We start from the raw sequence: 19,938 nt of genomic DNA on the forward strand, positions 1-19,938 counted from the left end.
GCTTTAGTGTGTCAAGGAGGGTTCTTTGGGTTTTCCATCGTGGTAGAAAGATGCTTCCAGCCCTTCAGGCTGCCATCAGACCCTGAGGTCAACTACTGGATTTCTTGTTTCCACTTCAACTTGCAAGAGGGCTGAGTCACCAGTATAAGTTTGGGGTGTCGCTGCTGCATCCTCCTGAGCTGTGCTCCAGCAGCTTCTGTGTTTATTCACACAGACAATCCCTGTTCCAGACAAGTGTTTTTCTGGGTAGTTTCTGAGGATGTTTAGGTGAGACGGAGATGTAATAGCAGGGAGAGAAACTTTGAGGAAAGCCTAGAAACAGTCTGTAGGTGTTTCTGATCAGGGGCAGTCTCGATGCATGGCTAGGACTTAGGATGCATCCCAGAAGACCCAAAAAGCGGTCAAAGAAATATCTAAACTGCCCAGGAAGCTGGTTGCTGTCCAGTGTTTTGGTGACTGACTTCCCAGCTGCAAGACACTTCTCTGTTGAGGCTGAAAGTGTAACTAACACTCAGTAGTGGATCATGGGAGCTCCCTCTTAACTCCCCTGGCCCCAGAGCTGAGGGCTCTCCTTGTCTTGGCAAGCTCAGGCAGCCCTGTTCCAGTGATGGCTGGAGAGACAGGCTTAAAGCAGCTGTGCTGGAATCTGAGCATAGGTCTGTTAAACTCTGAATTGATTTTGACAGATGTGCTTTGGGATGTTTCTCCTAACACAGTGGTTTTGACTGTCTGGAGACCCTTGAGAACAGTACATGCTTACCTGATCCCTTCTCCTCCTCCCCTTGCTCTGAACATGTTCGCCCCCCCCCCCCCCCCCCCGTTTTCTGTCTTGCAGCCATGGGGACTCAGGCAACAATCCTTTTCACCAAGGAGCCGTACTCCCAGGATGCCCTGCATGGCCGCAGTGCCATCCTCCGCTGCGAGGTGAAAGAACCAGCGGATGTGGAGTTTGAATGGCTGCAGAATGGGCTTCCTGTTGAGGACACGGAGCAGCGCTTCAAGGAAGGCAGCAACCTTCAGTTTGCCTCTGTCGATCGGCACCGGGATGTTGGGGTCTTCCAGTGTCTAGTGAGAAACGTGCTCACTGGGGAGGAGGCCCACACAGCCAATGCATCTTTCAATATCAAGTGTGAGTGTGGGGTGAAGGCAACAGCCTGATGCTGCCCACTGTGGACAGAGAGAAGCTCTCTGGGGAGGACCTGAAGCTGGAAACAGCTTTGCCACACTGTTTGCTGATGCTTGTGGGGGTAGGGGTTAGGCAGGGGTTGGACAGCTTGGACTGTGCAAGTAGGATTCCTCTCCAGCTAACATGTCCATCATGCCCTCTAGACCTCTTGTGTCTTCTGGTGTACCAAGACTGTCAGAGATGCTTTCTTATGCTGTCATTCCCATTTGTATATATGAAACGGAGACATTACTGCACCAGGTGTGTCCTGGGCACTGCAGGTCTTTTCAGAACACCTCTTATCCCTCAGAGAACAGCTACACAGAGCAAAGTTGGACCTTTGCAGTGTGGGTGTCCCTTTACTCTGTGCTGGCTTGAGGGCTTATGCGTCTCTAAGCATGCTTGTGCCCTTGCTGCCTGCTCTGATTATTTGTGTGTCACCAGTAATCATTACCTGGGCTCATTAGGTTTGGAGAGCCAGCTGTGTTGATATTCTTTGATCCTACAGGGATTGAGACAGGCAGTGTGGTGCTGAAGCAGCCGGCCAGCATAGCTGAGATCCAGCCCTCCTCTACAGTGGTGCTGCGGTGTCACATCGATGGCCACCCGCGGTAAGGGTTGCCTCCTGAGGAGTGGACCCTGCCAGGGGTCCCCCTGCACCTTGGCTGTGTGCTCTTCCCCTCTTTCTCTCTCTCTCTCTCTTCCTTCCCTGCCCTTTCTCTCTCTCCTTCTCCCTCACCTCCCCTCCTCTCTCCTACAAGAATTCAGTAGAGTCTAGGAAAGGCGAAAGGCAGGATTGAGCCTGTGGCTGAGCACCGTGGGAGAAGGCAAACGGCTTCCTCAGAGCCGCGTAGCGAGGAGCACAGTAAGAATGGGCTGTCACAGTTCCGTCACTGAGCTGCTTGGTGTGCTGCAGTCACTCTCCGTTGCTTTCCAGTCATGTCCCATCCACTTGGCTGCACGTCTCATGGCTTTGTGTCTATGTCAGGGCCAGCAGCGGGGATGGAGAACGAGGGAAATGGGCCATGTCTGGGCTGTCTCCTCCGCACACCTGCTCTCTGGGGAGCCCTGACAGTGCCATGCAGCTGGTCACCTTCTTGTCCCTGTCTTGCAGCCCCACATGGCAGTGGTTTCGGGATGGTAACCCCCTCCCCGATGGCCGCAGCACCTATTCTGTCAGCAACAAGGAGCGAACGCTGACCCTGCAGAGTGCCAGCCCTGATGACAACGGGCTCTACTACTGCTGCGCCCGCAGTGCTGTCGGCTTCATCTGCAGCCAGAACAACTTCACACTGAATGTCATCGGTGAGTTGTGACCTAGCTGTTTAGGACTGGAGGCTCAGCTGTTTTACTTCCCTGATAACAGCCTCCCCTCTCCTGCAGGACCAGGAACCAGGCTGCAGGGGAAGTGTCAGGCTAGTGTGACTTTCTCTGTGCAAAGCTTCTGACCAGAGACGGGCCTGGAAAATCCTGGCCAGATTTGAACCCTACCCTATCTACAGGTGTTAATTTGCCATTGTATTTTTCTGGAGCAGGTTTATGCTGTTGTCTCTGGTAGTGGAGCACCAGGTTTGGACCCTGGAGGCTGTAGGTACTGCTAGTTTTGCTAATATTAGTGCCACATGGGTAGATGCCCATTGGCCTTTGGAGGCAAGACCCAAGGAGGGCAGGAAATGTTGACCTTAGAGAGATATTTGGAACTGGACAAGGGAATTTGCAGTCCAGTGACAACTTTGATCTGTTTACTAGGAGCCAGGGTGCTCAGGGCCTTGCTGGAAGCAGAAGGGGTTTTCCCCAGAGCAGCTACCACATGCAGTCCTGGGCTCTGATTCCATAACTCCAGCCCTGCTGGCATGTTGGTCTCCTTTGGACTTGCAGGGTGCATCCACCTCTTCTTTGAGCTTCCCCCAGAGCACTGATGAGGGGACACAGGCCATTTTGTTCCTTTCACCCTCCTGTGGTCTCTGCCATTGCAGATGAGAGCTTTCCTCAGGCGGTGATCGTCCCACAGGACCTCATTGTGACCAAGAATGAAGAGGCCATGTTTGACTGCCAGTTTGCAGCCGTGCCCCCTCCCACCCAGGAATGGCTCTTTGAAGACAACCCCATCACCAACAGATCCAAGTAACAGGGACCTCAGTGATGTGGGCAGGGCTGGGAGGAGAGGGGCACTGTGTTCCGGAAGCGACAGAAAGAGGCCAAACCCTGTCTGTGCATGAAGGCAAGCATGCAGCATCAGGCTGGCCGTGGGGATTGGTTTCTCAGCTTCGCTGGCTTGGGTTTAGTAGGGGCTTGGTCCTTGCGCATGGCTTTATCTGCAAAGGACTCTTTGTAGTTTGTCCTCAAATGAGTCCATGGGGCTGTCAGTTCTCGACGCCCCTGAATGATGGTCCCTACAGCTGGGGATGTCTCCCAGCCCCAAATGTCTGAGTGTGGTGATTTCATGGAGCCAGGGACTGCTCAAGCTCCAGTCACTGACCTGGGACAATTCACAGTAAGGAATGTGTCCCAGTACCAGATACCCACATGTGGTGATCCCCAAACCCCCAACCCCCAACATCTGCACAGCAATCACTGGGTGCATGGCTCTCTTGCACTGCCAGATACAAATGTATGATGATCCCCAGAGTCAGGAACCTTTCTGAGCCCCAGACACCTAGTCAGTCCGCAGAGCTGGGAACAGTGATCCTGGAGCCTGGCTGTCTCTCAACTGGACTGTGCAGGCAAGCAGTGCTGTCTGGGTGCCAGATGCCCTTGGCCCGGCAGCTCCCGGGCGCCACCTTGTGCCCCCTGCCCCCTCTCCTGGCTGTTCCTTTTCTCGGTACTGACCCAGTTTCGTGATGCATCTTTTGATGGGAGCCAGCTCTTCACTAGGAAAAAGACTTCTATGAGCTCACTTCCTCCATGAAGAATGTATCCCGCCATCTCCTTGTATATGTCTGCTGCTTCTCCCACACTGGGAAGCTTTGGCTCAGTGCAGTCTTCCTCTTGGTTTCATGGGCTCGTGTGGGACACTGCAGGGCTGTAGCTCTGGCCCATGCCCTGCAGAGATGCCTACTGAGCCCTTCTCTCCCCACATGCCCAGGACCACCGTGTTCACCAACGGTTCCCTGCTGATCACCCAGGTGAGGGCTCGCAGCACCGGTGTCTATAAGTGTGTTGGCCACGGGCAGAGGGGGAAACCTCTTGTATTGAAGGCGACTCTGCGGCTAGCAGGTGAGGTCCTGGGGCTGGTGACAGGGTGGGCAGCGGGTCCCAGAGTTCCAGTGTCACTCTGGAGCTGTGTGACGATGGTACATGGAAAACTGCTTGGTTTATCTGTGAAATGGTCCATCCTTGCTGCCTGGATGAGGGGAGCAAACATAGCTTGTGCACTCTCTACCTCGAATGATGCCTTCCATTTGAATGATGATGCTGGTGAGTTTCCTACATGTTTCCTGCCCTGTTTGAGCTCTGCTGTCTGTTGCTCCTCTCAGAGATCGAAGAAATGGCACCCTTCTCCCCGAAGGTGTTGACAGCGAACCAGGGGCATCGCGTGTCCTGCACTGCCCCGCGAGGTGTACCCACCCCCCAGGTCTGGTGGGAGAGGAACCAGGAACGAATTCCCACTGCTGGCAGGGTGTACCAAGAGGCAGAGCAGCTTGTTTTTACCAGTATCACTGAGATGGATGCAGGGATCTACACGTGCCATGCTGCCAACAAGGCTGGAGAGAAAAAACAGGAGCTGAGCATCACTGTGGCTAGTAGGCAACTTTCTGAGAAGGGGGGAGCAGAAAAGGGGCTGGGTGGGGGTTAGAGTGAACTGGGACAGCATGGTGCATCACCTCTCTGATACAGACAGGCACTTCTCTCATGGTTGAGCTGCCGGGCCCCCTGTCTGGCTGCACACTGCCTGTCTGGTCTGCACTGGTGCTGGTCAGGGAGATAGTGAGTGACCCTGTGTAACCCCTTGCCTTCGTGCCCAGCGGTACCCAAGTGGGTGGAGATGCCCAAGGACAGCCAGCTGGAGGAGAGTAAGCCAGGATACCTGCACTGCCTCAGCAAGGCCTCCCTGAAACCTACTGTCACCTGGTACCGCAACGGTGTCTCCATTTCTGAGGTGAGGTGATGGGGCAAGCCCCTGCTGCTTGTGGGTGCTTCTGCTGGGCATCTGCTCTGCTGCTGTTGTTTTTCACCTTTTCCTAGGCCCAGCATCCCTGTCACCCCCACTTTGACCATGTTCCTGGCATTATCTTCATCCTTCTGATGTATTGATACACAACTGGCTGTCTCTCGCCACTTGGCTGCCAGTCAGCCCTGTGCTTTTGGGGCAGTGACAAGAGAAAGGTCACTGCAGCTTGTCTCAGTTATCATGTGGGTCTCAGCAGAGATATGTCTGTCTGAAGCATGGTGTGGGCATGTGGAGTGTCAGAAGTGCCACAAGCAAGGGCTGAGCCCAGGGCTGGTGACAGTGTCATTTCTACCCCTCTCCTTCCCTCCCTCTGGGCAGGACTCACGGTTTGAGATTTCCGACAATGGGACGCTGCGCATCAACAATGTGGAGGTGTATGATGGGACCATGTACAAGTGCGTGAGCAGCACACCAGCAGGCAGCATCGAGGGGTACGCACGAGTGCACGTGCTAGGTATGCTGACAGTCACCTCACCTCCTTCCCTTGTGGGGACCTCTTTTGCCTGGCAGGATGCAGGTGTGATACCTGTGGCTCCAGTGCCTCCTGTGGCCGTGGGGGGTGTAAAACAGCACATCTGTCTATTGCAGAGAAGCTGAAGTTCACCCCGCCACCCCAGCCACTGCAGTGCATGGAGTTCGATAAAGAGGTTACAGTATCCTGCTCAGCCACTGGCCGGGAAAAACCCACCATCCAGTGGACTAAAACAGGTAAGAGAGACTTGGATGTGATATGTCTATTTCTGACCTGGGGCCCCAGGAACTTTTTCCCACCTCCAGTGTGGGCGAAGCAGCGGTGCTATGGCTGCCTGGGAAGCCGCCATGTGGCACAGTGCTTCATGCATGACTGGTGCATCCATCTTCTTGTGTCCTGCAGATGGGAGCAGCCTGCCATCCCACGTCAGCCACAATGCTGGCATCTTGTCCTTCCACAAGGTGAGCAGGAGCGATTCAGGGAACTACACATGCATCGCCTCCAACAGGCCACAGGGCGAGATCCGTGCCACCGTACAGCTTGTGGTAGCAGGTGAGGGCTCTGCAGCAGGCAGGTGGGTTTCCTACTGAGCTGGCCTTGCAGTGGGTTTGCCTGGGCGGCACCCAACTGGCATGCCCCTGCAGAGAAAGCAATGCCTGGCCTGACCCCAAGCTGTGCCCTGTGGCACTCAAGTGTCTGGTTTGTCAGTGCTTTGCATGCAGCCTCAGAGGGCATGTGCCACTGTGCCAGTGCTGGCCCTGCGCCCTTGTGGGAGCTCAGCACCATTCCCAGGAACTGATAGCGTTCGTGTTGGTCTCTCTGCCTTCAGTTTACGTCACCTTCAAGCTAGAGCCAGAGCCCACAACGGTGTACCAGGGACACACAGCCATGTTCCAGTGCCAGGCAGAGGGGGACCCCATACCGCACATCCAGTGGAAAGGAAAGGACAAGATTTTAGATCCTGGCAAGCTGCTGCCCAGGTATACAACCTCCATTCCAAGCTGAAATATGGTGCAACCTGACATTCCCCGTGTCTACTCAGCATGTGGGTGCCAACAGTGCAATCTCGGGTTCCCAGCTTGCTGGGCACATAGTTGTCTCCATGTGCCAGGACCTGGACTCCCTTGGTCCCAGGGTTACTCTTTCTGGCACAACCAGCCAAGCTGTGATTGAGCTGCAGTCATTTGTTCTTGAGTGTTGCACAGCCTGAGATTGAAGATGATTGCACTAGGGACATGGGGCTGAGGCATTCTGGACAGATGGGGCTTCAGGTGCCCCAAGCCTGCCTCTGCCTTCTGGTGTTTGCAAAGAGCTCTATGTGTGTGATTGGCAGGATTCAGATCATGCCCAATGGCTCCCTGGTGATTTACGATGTCACCACCGAGGACTCTGGAAAATACACCTGTATCGCTGGCAACAGCTGCAACATCAAGCACCGTGAGGCCTTCCTATATGTTGTAGGTAAGGGAGATGCCCAGTGTTGGGACGTGGCCTCCTGCGATCCCTGGCAATTCTAGGCCTTGCTTCTGGCCTTATATGTGGGTGCTGCATGTCAGGTCATGCCTGCCGGGTAGTCACAACATCATCCCCATAGGGATGCAGCACAGTGTGCTGTGGGATATGCCCAGCTTGCTGTGCCTGGATGAGGAGGTGGCCACAGCAGCAGGTGGGGGGTGGGGCTTTTCTCATTCCTACAGCACATTCCTGAGCAGGATTTGGGAGATCTCTCCACACCCTCATGTGCTCGGTGCTCTCTGCTCCACAGATAAGCCGGCAGCAGAAGAGGATGAGGGACTTGGCAGCCACACACCCTACAAGATGATCCAGACCATTGGGCTTTCGGTGGGGGCAGCTGTTGCCTATATTATTATTGTGCTGGGGCTGATGTTCTACTGTAAGAAGCGGAGAAAAGCCAAGAGGCTGAAGAAGCACCCAGAGGGCGAGGAGCCCGAAATGGAGTGTCTGAATGGTGAGGCTGACACCCTTGAGGGTGGGGATTTCACTGCTGGCCCCCTATGCCTGTGGTGGAGGGTCTGAGGGGCATTCCTTGCCCTTGGTCTCTTGCTCTTGGTTTTGTCTATGGCTGGTGGAAGAGACCTGCTACCAGGTAAGAAATAGGAAAGTTGGTGTGAAACCTGCGTCCCAGCCTGACATTGTGGCCATCTCTTTCTGCTGAGTTATGTGTTGCTCCTGCATCCCAACACTTGTACATGGCATCATATACACCAGAGGAGGAAAGGATCCCTATTGCAATGTAATGAAATACTAGTACTCTGCTGGCCTCTTCAAATCACAGCTCAGCAGCTCCTGGTGCTGGAGAGAAGTTGTTTCACTGAACTCACTCTGTTATCCCTGAAACCCTTACAAGCTTTGAGCATCTACAGCATTCTCCAACAAGGACTTCTGGAGCATAACAGATTATATAAAAATTCTCTCTTTGCTTTTCGAGCTTGTCACTTACCAGCTCTGCACTGGAACACACAACTTTTTGTATGTCTGGTTGTTCCTGCGTGTGCCTTTTCTAGTTATGCTGTCACCTTCCTGAGATGGGGAGCCCCAGACGGGATTTGGTGCGTCCACCTTGCAGAGTGACACAGCTGTGCTATGTCTTCTTCCCAGCTATGCCCCTGGCTTCAGTTCCCTGTTGACAGAGCTGGCTGAGCCCACCACTGTGGATAAGACATTGCTTTCCTCGGGCCTCACATTGCATCTTTGGCTGCACCTCCCAGTTCTCAGTGTCACTGCAGCTGGCCTCAGCTGGCCTCTGTCTTTGCTGCTAGCTGCACTGGCAGCTTTGGCAAACAGCTGCCAGCAGTACCCCATCCATGTTGGCAACGTGTTGTACTGCCATGATTCCTACCTTCCGTGTGTCCATTGGAGGATGTTTCCTCATGTCCTGTAGCAGCTGAGCTGCTCTTTAACAGCTGTTTCCGTGAGACCCAGCAAATAGATTAAACTGGGTTCCCATTGTGCGTGAGCTACAGGACTCCTTCAATGAACCCAAGAGATCTCTGGGGCATAATTTTCATTTCCAAAAGCTGTTTCAGCTTTCTCTTGACAACGTGGTTGTCCTTGCATCACTGATACTAGTGAGGACTTGTAAGTGATGGGGCACAATCAAGTTTGCTGTCCTTAATCCCCTGAATCTCCCGATACCTCCCCATAAGTGCAGATGTTTCCCCTCCCAATTCTCTAGCACACAGCCATGACCTGATCACATGCGAATTGCTGTGAGGGCCTGGCAAAACATAACTGCTGGATTTCTCTCCTGGTTTTCCTCTTGCATTGGTACTTTGAACAGAGCCAAACCTCCAGAAGAGAAGTCTGGCTGTGGGGAACTCCCTGGGAGCAGGGATGTGGGAGCATCTCTACAGCTTTGTGGTCTGCTGCTGTCACTACTGTGAACTCTTTCTGTGGACAAGTCACAGGCAGCTCACCTGTGTCAGCAGGCACTGGCCAACATCTTCCTGGGACAGGATTTTTTAAAAATCTTTTTTGAGGTGGTCTCAGATTTTTATCTTGGCCTCTCTTTATTATATTTTTATTCTACCAGAGTTTACCTCTTCTTATTGCCTTCATCTGTAACCAGTTTAGCTATCAGAGAGATGCATCCTCACTGCTACAAGCAGATCCAGCTGCCCAGATGTCTACATTCCTCTCCATAGCCTGTCTGGAGAAGTGGTTTGTGTTTGCTCTCAGCTCCATTGGAGTCATCCCACTCACCATAGTCTTCAAAGATCTGACTCTATGCCTCTTTTTGATGTGGTCTCTTTAGCTGAAGTATCTCAGCACCTACCTCAGTAACTACAAGTATTCCCTGGCTGACTACCAGCTGACTTGTCCAGTGCCCTCAGAATCCAGAAAGATTTGACCTTCCTATGGATGTGCAGTAGATCCCTCCTATGGATTTCCTATGGCTTAGTCCACTCCTAACCAGTCAGTTTACCTTCCAAGGTCATGTCCTTGTTGTGCCACATCCTCTATAAAAAGGGTACTTGCTCTCAGTATCCCTCTGTCTGACTGTGCTGCTTTTTTTTTTTTTGGTGAATACAGACATAGCTTCTGGGGAGGCTAATGGCTGTGGGGACTGATTTCTGAGGTGGCATGTGCTAATGTCTCTGGGGCAGGATGGCATTGTCTCTTTCTTCAGGTGTTGCAGGCAGGTGGGCAAAGTAGGCCATTTCTTTACACTTGGTTTGCCTCTGGACTGCTGGATACACAGATTAAATTCCTGTTATTTTTGCAGTCCCCTTGTTATTAACTGCCTTTTCCAAGCTCTGTAAAACAGTCTGTTCTCAAAAGCATCTGTTCTTGCTGCCTGCTGGTGCTGTCTCTCAGTGGCAGCACACTCCCTCTACAGCCTTCGGGATTTTCTTGGCACAGTTGCAGTGGTCTTCTTGTGTTATCTTCTTGGCGTGAAGCTTGTAGTCTTAAGACATGATCAGTCATGAGTGCAGACAGCACAGGGTCAAACAGTCCTGCTGATAATTAGTGTAAAAACAGGGAGAGTTAAAGTAGCATCAAGCTTTGATTTATAGGATAGGTGGTGTTTTTTCACTATTGTCTTCTGCAAATCTTACTCCAGCATGTGAGAGTGTATGGCTGTCAGTAGCCATGGCTCTTAAGTCAACATAACTCAGTGTTCACAGCTGCAGTCCTACCTGTGTTAAAGCCATGGTCCCTGTCAGGGTGGCCAAACCTGCTCAGGATGTGCTGGTACCTCTCTTGTACACCTTCATTGTAAGCATGCATGTACACGCACTGCTATACAATAACCTTTGATGGAAATTACAGGCAGTGGGATTCCTGTTGGAGTTAATTTTTTATTGGGTTAAGTCTTAATTTTGTGATTTCCTTTTTCATGGCTAAGTGTTTGCCTAATGCTTGTTCCAGGACTAGCTGAAATGCAGTGTGCACAGTAGTACACAGAGTGATGCTTGAGAGTGTGTCAGCCACCTTAGCTCAGAGCTGTGCCCTCCTTTACATTCCAACTCCTGCCTCCAGCTTATGGAAAGTACCATTTCCAAAGTACCAGGTCTGATCCAAACTGATCCAAAATGCCTTTAAAATCAAGGTTTCCTATCTATGCAGTTGTTCCTCTACAAGCTGCCTGTAAAATGCAGAGTTCTCTACTTTCTCAAGACAATAATGTTGTCCTGTTCTTTGGCTTCTGTTTATGCTAAGGAAATTTCTAGTGGAGTTCCTGTGCAGAAAATTTGCTGGGATTGATTGCAAGGACAGCACTTCCCAGCACTGCTTTAATGAAGCCAGTTAAAGTCCAGACTGATCTGGTCTTACAGGTTTCCGAAGACATGAGCATTGCTGGCTTGCTGGGAAGTGAGTAAGGAGCAGGGACATCAAGACTGCAGCAGCTGAGGTCAGATAGACTTGAGATGCTCTTTGGCACCACGAGACTGTGCTTATAGTGAGCAGGGTTCACTCTGCTCCATCTCTCCGTCATACCTCATCCTCTGCTGTTGATCTGCGGAGTTTTGTCAGTGGTAGTTTGGATGTAGCCACCGCTTTGGAATGACTGAGTGGCATGGGATGGACAAGGCCAGATGGGGCTGGCTGGTTCTGGGACCAAAGCCATTGCTCAGCATCTGATTTCAAGGGTGGCTGCAGGACTGCCAGAGATGAGGCCGGAACTGAGCCCAGAGGGAACAACTGCATGGAGGCCACTCTGTTGCCTGGGGCTAGACATCAAGCTGGGGTGCTTGGAGCCAGTTGTGAGTGCTTGGAGTGTCAGAGGCTCAGAAGGGGCTAAGCCCCAATATAACATTCTCTACACAGCCTGGCAGGATGCCGAAGCCATTTGTGCTTCCCTCACAGGTGGTGCTTTGCTGCAGAATGGGCAGATGACAGCAGAGATTCAGGAAGAAGTGGCCTTGACCAACCTGGGCAGCAGCTCTGGGGCCAGCAAGCGGCACAGTGCTACTGACAAGATGCACTTTCTGCGTTCCAACCTGCAGACGATCACAACCCTGGGTATGCTGGGCTACCCTGGCCCTGACCCCTCTCCAGCAGGAAACGTGACTGAAACCCCAACTGTCCTAGCCAAAAAATGGAATGTGCTGGGGTACTGAGGGCCCTGCAGCCACTGGAATGTCAAATACACATGCTGTCCTAACACACGCTCTCTTCCCATGTGCTTCTCTGCACTTTCAGGCAGGGGTGAGTTTGGCGAAGTGTTCCTGGCCAAGGCCAAAGGTGCAGAAGATGGTGAGGGGGAAGTGCTGGTCCTGGTGAAGAGCCTGCAGACGAGGGATGAGCAGCTGCAGCTGGACTTCCGTCGAGAGGCGGAGATGTTTGGCAAGCTGAACCACTCCAACGTGGTGCGGCTGTTGGGGCTGTGCCGTGAGGCAGAGCCACACTACATGGTCCTGGAGTATGTGGACTTGGTAAGGGCCCTATCAGCAGTGCCTGCAGTGGAGCAGGGGGATGACAACAGTGGCATGGGGCTTGCAAGTGTGACAACAGGCTGGCAGCACAGGGCAGGCAAGGTGTAGGGATACCAGGCTGAGCTTACTGCTGTTCCCAACCTGTGGAGGAGTCTCAAGGGGAATGAAGTTCTTCTGCAAGACCTGGAGGTGACTTTGTTCTTTACATCCTCCTGATTCCTGGTTTATGTCCTGGACTCAGCTGTGTAAGCTAAGCTGTGGGACTGCATGCTGCAGAATGGCTGTGAATGCTAAGGGCTATAGGCAGTCTGGAGTTTGTAGGAGGGAAATCAATCTGGGGTGTGAAAAACCTCCTGGAGACTTAAGGCCTGCTTGCCCTGATCATAGCCAGTTGAGGCCCAGAAGCAAGATACTGGCTTGCCCTGCAAGGCAGGGACCATACATCAGGAGATGAGGATCTGTGGGTCTGCCAAATCCAGGCATTGCAAGGACTGATGAGACTGGCCGCATGTAGAGGTGCTGTGTCTTAATTGCTTTCTGTCTCCCAGGGGGACCTGAAGCAGTTCCTGAGGATCTCGAAGAGCAAAGATGAGTCTCTGAAGCCACAGCCTCTCACTACCAAACATAAGGTGACAGTGCAGCTTTTGAAGTGCTGTGGGGTTGGGGACCTAAAGGAGGACAGCCAGTGCTGACACCTCTCTGGGGTCAGGTGTCTCTCTGCACACAGGTGGCCCTGGGGATGGAGCATCTCTCCAATGGCAGGTTTGTGCACCGGGACTTGGCAGCCAGGAACTGCCTGGTCAGTGCCCAGCGGCAGGTCAAGGTCTCATCCCTGAGCCTCAGCAAGGACGTGTACAACAGGTCAAGTGGGAGCCTGACAGGGGAATGAATGGGGGTGGAATGGCGCCAATCTCATTGCCTGCCTGTCCTGCCCACAGTGAGTACTACCACTTCCGCCAGGCCTGGATCCCGCTGCGCTGGATGCCACCTGAAGCTGTGCTGGAAGATGAGTTCTCCACTAAGTCGGACGTGTGGTCCTTTGGGGTGCTCATGTGGGAGGTCTTCACGCATGGGGAGATGCCCTACACTCCACTGGCAGATGATGAGGTCTTAGCAGGTATGTGGAGTACCTTGCGCTGTCTCTGAAATTGTAGCCTAATTTCTTTTCATATGGTAAAGGTGGCCAGACAAGGTGTGTGATGTCCCTCCTCTTGACATGATGCTAATCTGTCTGAGGAGGCTGTCCCAGCCTGCATGGAGAATTGCTGCCCTCTTGAACTCCCCAGAGAGGATCGCAGCCCTTCCCTATCGCCCTTTGAACTTTTCTTTCATGCCAGGTCTGCAGTCAGGAAAGATGAAGCTCCCGCACCCCGAGGGCTGCCCTTCCCGCCTGGCCAAGCTGATGCAGCGCTGCTGGGCCCCCAGCCCTAAGGATCGGCCCTCCTTCAGTGAGCTCGCCACCACCCTTGGGGACAGCTCAGCTGACAGCAAAGCCTGAGCATCCGGCCCTTGCTGGTGAAGGACGTGGCGGGGTGGAAGGGGGTCTCTATGTGCCTGGGGAGCCCCTGGCACTCCTGCAGCCCCTTGCTGAGCCCGACCCCAATGTGCCAGCAAGCAGCTCAGTGCCAGCAGCTGCTGGACTCAAAGCACAAGCCAGTGTACCCCAGCCCCACCTCCTTCCTCCACAGGTCCCAAAAGACAGCCCTTGCTGCCTCCTGCTCTCCGCCTGCTCAGCCCGGTGCCCTTAGGCTGCTGGTGTGGATGGAGCGCAGCTCCCCCTCATCCAGTGAGAGCTGGGGTGTCCCTGCTCGCCACGTCCATACCTGCCGGCCTGGCCCGGCCTCTCTCTCCGTCCATCTGTGCTAGGCATGCCTGACTTCCCCAAACCCCCATGGGTACAGGCCAGCCAACAGGAGCACAAAGTGCCTGGCATATGAAGGAGCTCACTACCTTTCCCAGTTACCCTGTGCCTTTTTTTGTACTATGACTCTGGGCAGAGCCCCCTCTCTCCCTCTCCCTCTTCCAGAGCGCTGACTCCTCCCTACCATAGTATTTCTGTTACTGGAATGCAGCCTAGAGTGGGTTAGTTTGTTTGCTTGAGTGGAGGGTACTGCAGCCAAGAAGGGTTGGGTTTTGTTGGGTTTTTATGTGCTGCTCTCAATAAAGAAGGCGCTTTTTTTTTTGGTTTTTTTTTTGTCTTTGTAAGATGCTGCTGTCAGATAGCTGTTTTCTTCCACATAGCTCCTGGGAAGGGTTGGGGGCCAGTTCTTCAGGCATCTGTCTCCTGTGTTTAGCCCTTTAGCCCCCTTCTCAGATGAATTTGAGCTTTGTGTTCCCTGAGGGAGCACTTTGCCTCAGCGCTTACTGTCTCTCTGGGCAGTCATGGGTTGCCTTCCAACAGGAACAGGTGTCTCAAGAGAAAATGTCTCTCTCAAACTCCAAGCAAACAACCACTTATGGACACGTTGACAGTCTCCCCGCAGTTCAGGTAGTAATGGGATTTGTGCACATACCTCTGTGGCCTGGGGCAGCTTTGCAGCCAGCACTGGGTTGTGGTTTTGCACAGCTGCTGCTTCTTGAGGAACACAGAAGCTTGTAGGGCCAGGCCTGTATGGGGATACTGGGGGAAATCCTGCTGTCATATGTGGTCTGCAACCCTCTCCTCTGTGCTAATGGCCCAGAGCAGTGGCAGGGTCCTGGCAGTCTCTCCTTGGGAAAGGAAAGGTGGGCAGATAATGTACAAGAAGCCCCAGCCCCCACAGCATGAACATGAGCCAAGTCCCTTGGAGACATAGTGAGATGCAGAGTTTGACCGAGATGCAGACCAGCAGTTTCACTTGCTGCTCAGCTCTGTGTTGGGGAGTTATAGAGACAGATCTGAGCTCTTCCAGGAAGCCTACTCAGGCTGAACTGGAGGTGATGGGGGTAAGCTGCACCAGGGACTTTCATATTAGGTATTGGAGAAAATGCTTCACCTCGAGGGTAACAAAGGTGTGAATCCCAGGGAAGCTACAGCATCTCCATCATCATCAGAAATGCTCAACCCTGGACCGCTTAAATCCTGAACAATCCAGTCTAGATGGCTCTGCTTTAATCAGGCATGGATCAGAAATGTCCAGGATCCGCTTCCCACCTCTGCTACCCAGAGAGGCTGCGGAGATACTGGAGGGTGAAAAGGGCTCATTTCTTGAAAGTGTGCTAGCTGACACTGAGCTCAAATTTGGTCCAGGAAATGGCTTGCTTGGAAACTCTGCAAGCAAGTTTGCTGGCCATAGAACAGTTATCGAAAGTGTTTGTCTGTTTTCCAACACTTGTGTGTTGCAGCTGGGAGCTATGGAGTCTCCCCAGGCCAAGGCCTCTTGGCAAGCTAAGACTGGCAGTGGCTGAGTGTTGGGCCCCTCTCTAGAGGGGGACAACCATGTCTAGTTCACTAGACCTAGTGCTCCTGGTGGACTTGGCTGCAGGTTACTGCCACTCTGAACCCTTGCTGCCTACGTGACCAGATGGCCTGGCCACAGCCTGGGACTGGTGGCACTGCTGGGAGGAGCTGTTACAGGCTGTGTCAGGATGTGCCTTGCCTTCTCCCCCTTGCAGCTGCGTGATCCTCTTGTCACCCCCTCAGTCCTCTCTCCAGTGTGCACGCAACCCTTTTGAAGCATGAGTGTTGCAGCACTGCTGCGTATGTGCTCTCAAACTTGCAAGTGACCTCTCACATTTGCTGTTTGATGTTCTTTTGCTCCATTTCTCTCATCCATCCTGTTCCTGTGGACTTTCCTATCTGCTGTCCTTCGTTTCAGGCAGGACCACTGCACCCTTTGGGCTGATTCCTGCAGCCACTTGCAGTGGCCTAGGCCAAGCAGAATCTCAGTGATGCCATAACTAGAGAACAGAGATGCCAAGGATTTTTTGGGTAACATCCTTGTTCTGGCAGCTTTATTCATGCAGGTATCTTGTGTACTGGGAGGGAACACCATGGCTGCAGTGAGCTGTTCAGTGAGCAGTGTCAGGATTGGGTTATCTTCTTTATCCCAACACATCCTGGAGACTTGAGTACCTGTTTGCCGTGCAGTCGAGACCTGGTGACTACAGGGAAACATCCAAATGGAAAGTCACTAAAGCTAGGACAAACTCCAAACCCAAATAGTGCCGAATGATGGGGGTTGGGATTGTGTATTTTTGGAAGTGATGTCATGAAAATGTTCTGTATTCTTGGGGATAGGACAGATGTTGGCCAAACTAATTGGAAACAGCAAGCTGAGCAAATACAGTCCTAGCCAAAACCCCTACAGAAGAATGAGAGGACTTGGGCAGTTGGCAGAGGTGGGATCCAATTGCCTCAGCCCAAACTGAAGGAACACCTTAAAGATGTGATTATCCAGGGCCAGGAAAAACAGCATGGTTCCATCAGAGCAAGGGTTCACCTAGTGGGCCACCTTCTGTGGCCAAAATTGAACATTTACTGAACAGTGTAAGAGAAGAGCAAGTAGGTGTATGTTCGTCCCAATAACAACTCCCTAAAACATTAAGACCTCCAAACCAGGCATTTCCAGCAGTCCTTGATGTTTTTTCTTGCCAGAAGGTTATCCAGATTCCCCTTGCACCCATGTATACTTTGAGCACCCCTGATCAGTGAATGCACAGATCTACTGTGTGGCTTTTTGGTTTACTCCAATTTCATCTGTTGCCCTGTGGACCTTCTGCAGCCTTGTGTCAAGCACCTGTGGGGGAACTAATGGGCCTTAATGGTCCTAAGCAGCCTCAACTGGGACTTCCACACACTCTTGAGCTGCATTTAAGCTCAAGCCTGGGCCTTCAGGTTTGCGTTGAGCAACTTTGTAGGCGTTCTTGGTTTTGTCTTGTAAATAAGGCACATAGGCTTTATTATCCAGTCCTGATTTTGGCTCTATCTCATGACTATGTAGATACTGGACTTGGTTCATTGTTTGCTCTGTGGATGGAACCTGATACCGAAACCTGTCTCGGTTCTGATCAGGTACTGTGGGACCTGTTCATGAGGGCATGGGGTCACCCTTAGATAGTGGCTAGTCACCCCTCATGGAGCAGCCCCATTCGTGCACCCCTCTGCTGACCAAAAAAAGCACATTAAGAAAGGCCCTAACCTAGTTTTACACGTGCAGCAGTACCGCCATTCTAGTTGTTACTGCTCATAAAAGAGATCTGCCTGTTAAAAAAACAGCAGCTACCTGTACTCCGCAGCAGTCAAAAAAAAGCAGCTGAAGTATCAGTAGTAGGAAGATCAGGAACAGGATGGAAACCATGAAACCCCAGCACCCAGTGAAGAGGGCGTTTAATAGTCTCCCAGTTGAAATATGGATGAAGAGCTGGAAAAGGATGAAGAAGGGCTCGTTGCAATGGCCTAGAGGAGGATTGAAAAGGGGGCAAGGAGGGTTGGGGTGATGCTGGGAGCATCTGGCAGCTGGGCCCATGCTAAAGCGGAGCTGTTAGGCAACTTGTCCGGAAGGAACCTTGTGAGTAATCAGGTTAAGAGGCTTTTATGGCATAGTGTTAAGTGCTGTGCCTGAAGCTGTGTAAGACGAGGGTTAGAAATGGGAATTTTATGACTGGGGGGTTGTAAATGAGAATAGCCCTGAAGATAAAATGGGACTGTCGAGTGGTTGAAAACCTACTTTAAGCTGCTTTCATTGTCACTGCCTGTTGGTTTGGTTAGGGAGGGCATGCTGGTAGCTTGTGTCCTGTGGCCTGTGACAGTGGCTTGGGGACACAGCTTGGCTCTACAGCGTGCATCTGACTGTCCTGGGTGAGAGATTGGCATCTCCAGAAGCTGAGGCAGGCTCTGGTCCCATTCAGAGCATAAGCAGGACAAGTGTATTGGAAAACATCCCCAAGATGAGGCCAGGGAGGGAAAAGATGGCAACAGAAGGGATGAGCCAGCTCTCACCTTTTGCCTGTGTAGACCCTCCCGCAGCTTGGGGAGCAAAAGGCCTCCACATGGCCCTGCCATCAGAAGGCCCAGGGAGAGGAAGGGAATGTGTAGCCATCTCATGAGCAAGAGAAAACCAAATTCTGGTAACCTGCAATGGTTGTACAGTTGTGCTAGGCACGCAGACCGGCCTGGCTCTGGCTGTCAGATCTATGTGTTTATTGTTCCCAGTCTAACTGGTGCCTCAAGCCATGCAGAGGGTCTTGCTGATCTTTTCTCAGTCTGGCATGACATAGAAGGGCCTCAGTCTCACCTGTGCTAGGTGTAGTTTGCTCAGCTTGAAGGGAAGGTGGCCAGGGCATGTGATGGAGGCATGTGAGTTCCAGCAGCCCTGCTGGGAGCTAAAAATGGCATGTGTGCTCACTGGAGGAGCATGGCTGACGGGGAGGAGGGGGAGGCGGTGGTGGCAGTGAGGGGGGTGTTTAGTTTTGCAGTTACTCCCTTGCTCTGTAGGAGGTTGGCCCTGGGCTCTGGGAGACAGCTGTGAAGGAAGACTGGTGGCAAGCGTGCATGTCCTCTGAGTGATGAGGCAGATATGGAAAAGGCTTGTGCAAGTTGCAGAACCCTCCCTGGGGTGCCCAGGAGACAAGATGGACCTGTGGTAGGGCTGCTCCTGTCACAGGTGAGGTCTTGCCCTGGGGTGCAGTTCCTGTTTGTAGGACAGGGTGTGAGAGAGCCCTTTCCTCAGCCAAGGATGTGACTTTGTTCTCACAACTTTGAGCTCTGAGGCTGTGGTCCCTCCTTCAGCTTTGCTGGACCACATGCAGCCTGCCTTGCACACAGTTGTCCTGGCTATGTGGGCTGTCCCTCCTGTGGAGGTCCTGGGTCACACCTGGGCAGAGGAGGTGACCTGTGCCACCTGCTAGGAGCCCTCTGATCTGCAGAGCAGGGGTGGGCAGGGGCTACCATGTGTGCTGGGGCCTGCCCGGCCATCATCCCAAGTGTACAAAGTGGTCTGTCATACCCATGGATGACTGTCATACATCCTTATCCTCATCTGTGGATTTGAAGGCAGCTGTGGCCCATCCTGATAAATCAAGACCCTTTCTCTTCGGACTAGTGATCAACCTGTGCTTGGGCAATGTGTATTTCAGACATATCTGCTCAGTCCTGTGTCCTGCACACCCCTGAGCACCCACGTTGCCCACAGATCCTCCCACTGCCTCTGCAGCCAGAGAGAGACAAGGGGGACAGCACTTTGTCCCTTGCAGGGTCTGAGAGGCAGGCAGGATGATGCGGAGCCCCTCCTGGCTAGATCCTGAGGATTGCGAGGCAATCTTTGAGCCACGTGGTGTGTCCCCTACGAGGACCTGACTGCCTGGAGCTGGCGGTAGGAATAGGGGGCGAGGGGAGGGCTGGCAGCGCGGGTGTCTAAGCCCTAGCTTCCCCGCCCTGCCGCAGGACGGCCGGGCCGGGCCGAACCGAACCCAGCTGGGCTGGGCCGGTCCCAGCCCCGCCCGCCCGGCCGTGCGGTCCCTTTAAGAGCCTCCCTGCGTGTTTCAACCCGGGGGTGACGCGAGCGCGGTCGGACCGTATGCAAATCAAACGCCAGCCGCCGGCCAATGGGCGCCGGTGCTCGGCGGCCGCTAGCCAATGGGACGGCGCCTCCCGGCGGGGCGCCGGCTCGCCCCATATAAGGAGCGCCTTCGCCATAAAAGGCAACATTGTATCGCTTTATATGGGGGCGGCGCGGCGCGGCGGGGGCGGCGGCGGAGCGGGGCCGTGAGCGCGGAGCGCGGCGGGGCCATGGCGGGGCCGGCCTGACCC

General features: G+C 53.2%; 1 protein-coding gene across 1 annotated transcript in view; it reads left to right on the top strand.

Annotated features, from left to right (window-relative positions):
- The window catches only part of PTK7 (protein tyrosine kinase 7 (inactive)), a 37,217-nt gene extending 22,820 nt beyond the window's left edge, over positions 1 to 14,397 (top strand). The window contains exons 2-20 of the mRNA XM_027664646.1: positions 836 to 1,129; positions 1,674 to 1,776; positions 2,280 to 2,470; positions 3,142 to 3,289; positions 4,251 to 4,381; positions 4,642 to 4,908; positions 5,131 to 5,264; positions 5,655 to 5,790; positions 5,925 to 6,044; positions 6,211 to 6,360; positions 6,638 to 6,788; positions 7,142 to 7,269; positions 7,574 to 7,777; positions 11,641 to 11,796; positions 11,977 to 12,209; positions 12,758 to 12,838; positions 12,919 to 13,070; positions 13,148 to 13,326; positions 13,547 to 14,397. Coding sequence (XP_027520447.1) covers positions 836 to 1,129; positions 1,674 to 1,776; positions 2,280 to 2,470; positions 3,142 to 3,289; positions 4,251 to 4,381; positions 4,642 to 4,908; positions 5,131 to 5,264; positions 5,655 to 5,790; positions 5,925 to 6,044; positions 6,211 to 6,360; positions 6,638 to 6,788; positions 7,142 to 7,269; positions 7,574 to 7,777; positions 11,641 to 11,796; positions 11,977 to 12,209; positions 12,758 to 12,838; positions 12,919 to 13,070; positions 13,148 to 13,326; positions 13,547 to 13,707 — 3,119 coding nt within the window. The 3' untranslated portion in view covers positions 13,708 to 14,397. The remainder of the gene's footprint in view (positions 1 to 835; positions 1,130 to 1,673; positions 1,777 to 2,279; positions 2,471 to 3,141; positions 3,290 to 4,250; positions 4,382 to 4,641; positions 4,909 to 5,130; positions 5,265 to 5,654; positions 5,791 to 5,924; positions 6,045 to 6,210; positions 6,361 to 6,637; positions 6,789 to 7,141; positions 7,270 to 7,573; positions 7,778 to 11,640; positions 11,797 to 11,976; positions 12,210 to 12,757; positions 12,839 to 12,918; positions 13,071 to 13,147; positions 13,327 to 13,546) is intronic.
- The last annotated feature ends 5,541 nt before the right edge of the window (positions 14,398 to 19,938 follow it).

Source organism: Corapipo altera, unplaced genomic scaffold, assembly GCF_003945725.1.
Source record: "Corapipo altera isolate COAL_440 unplaced genomic scaffold, ASM394572v1 76, whole genome shotgun sequence".
NCBI classification, from domain to species: Eukaryota; Metazoa; Chordata; class Aves; order Passeriformes; family Pipridae; genus Corapipo; species Corapipo altera.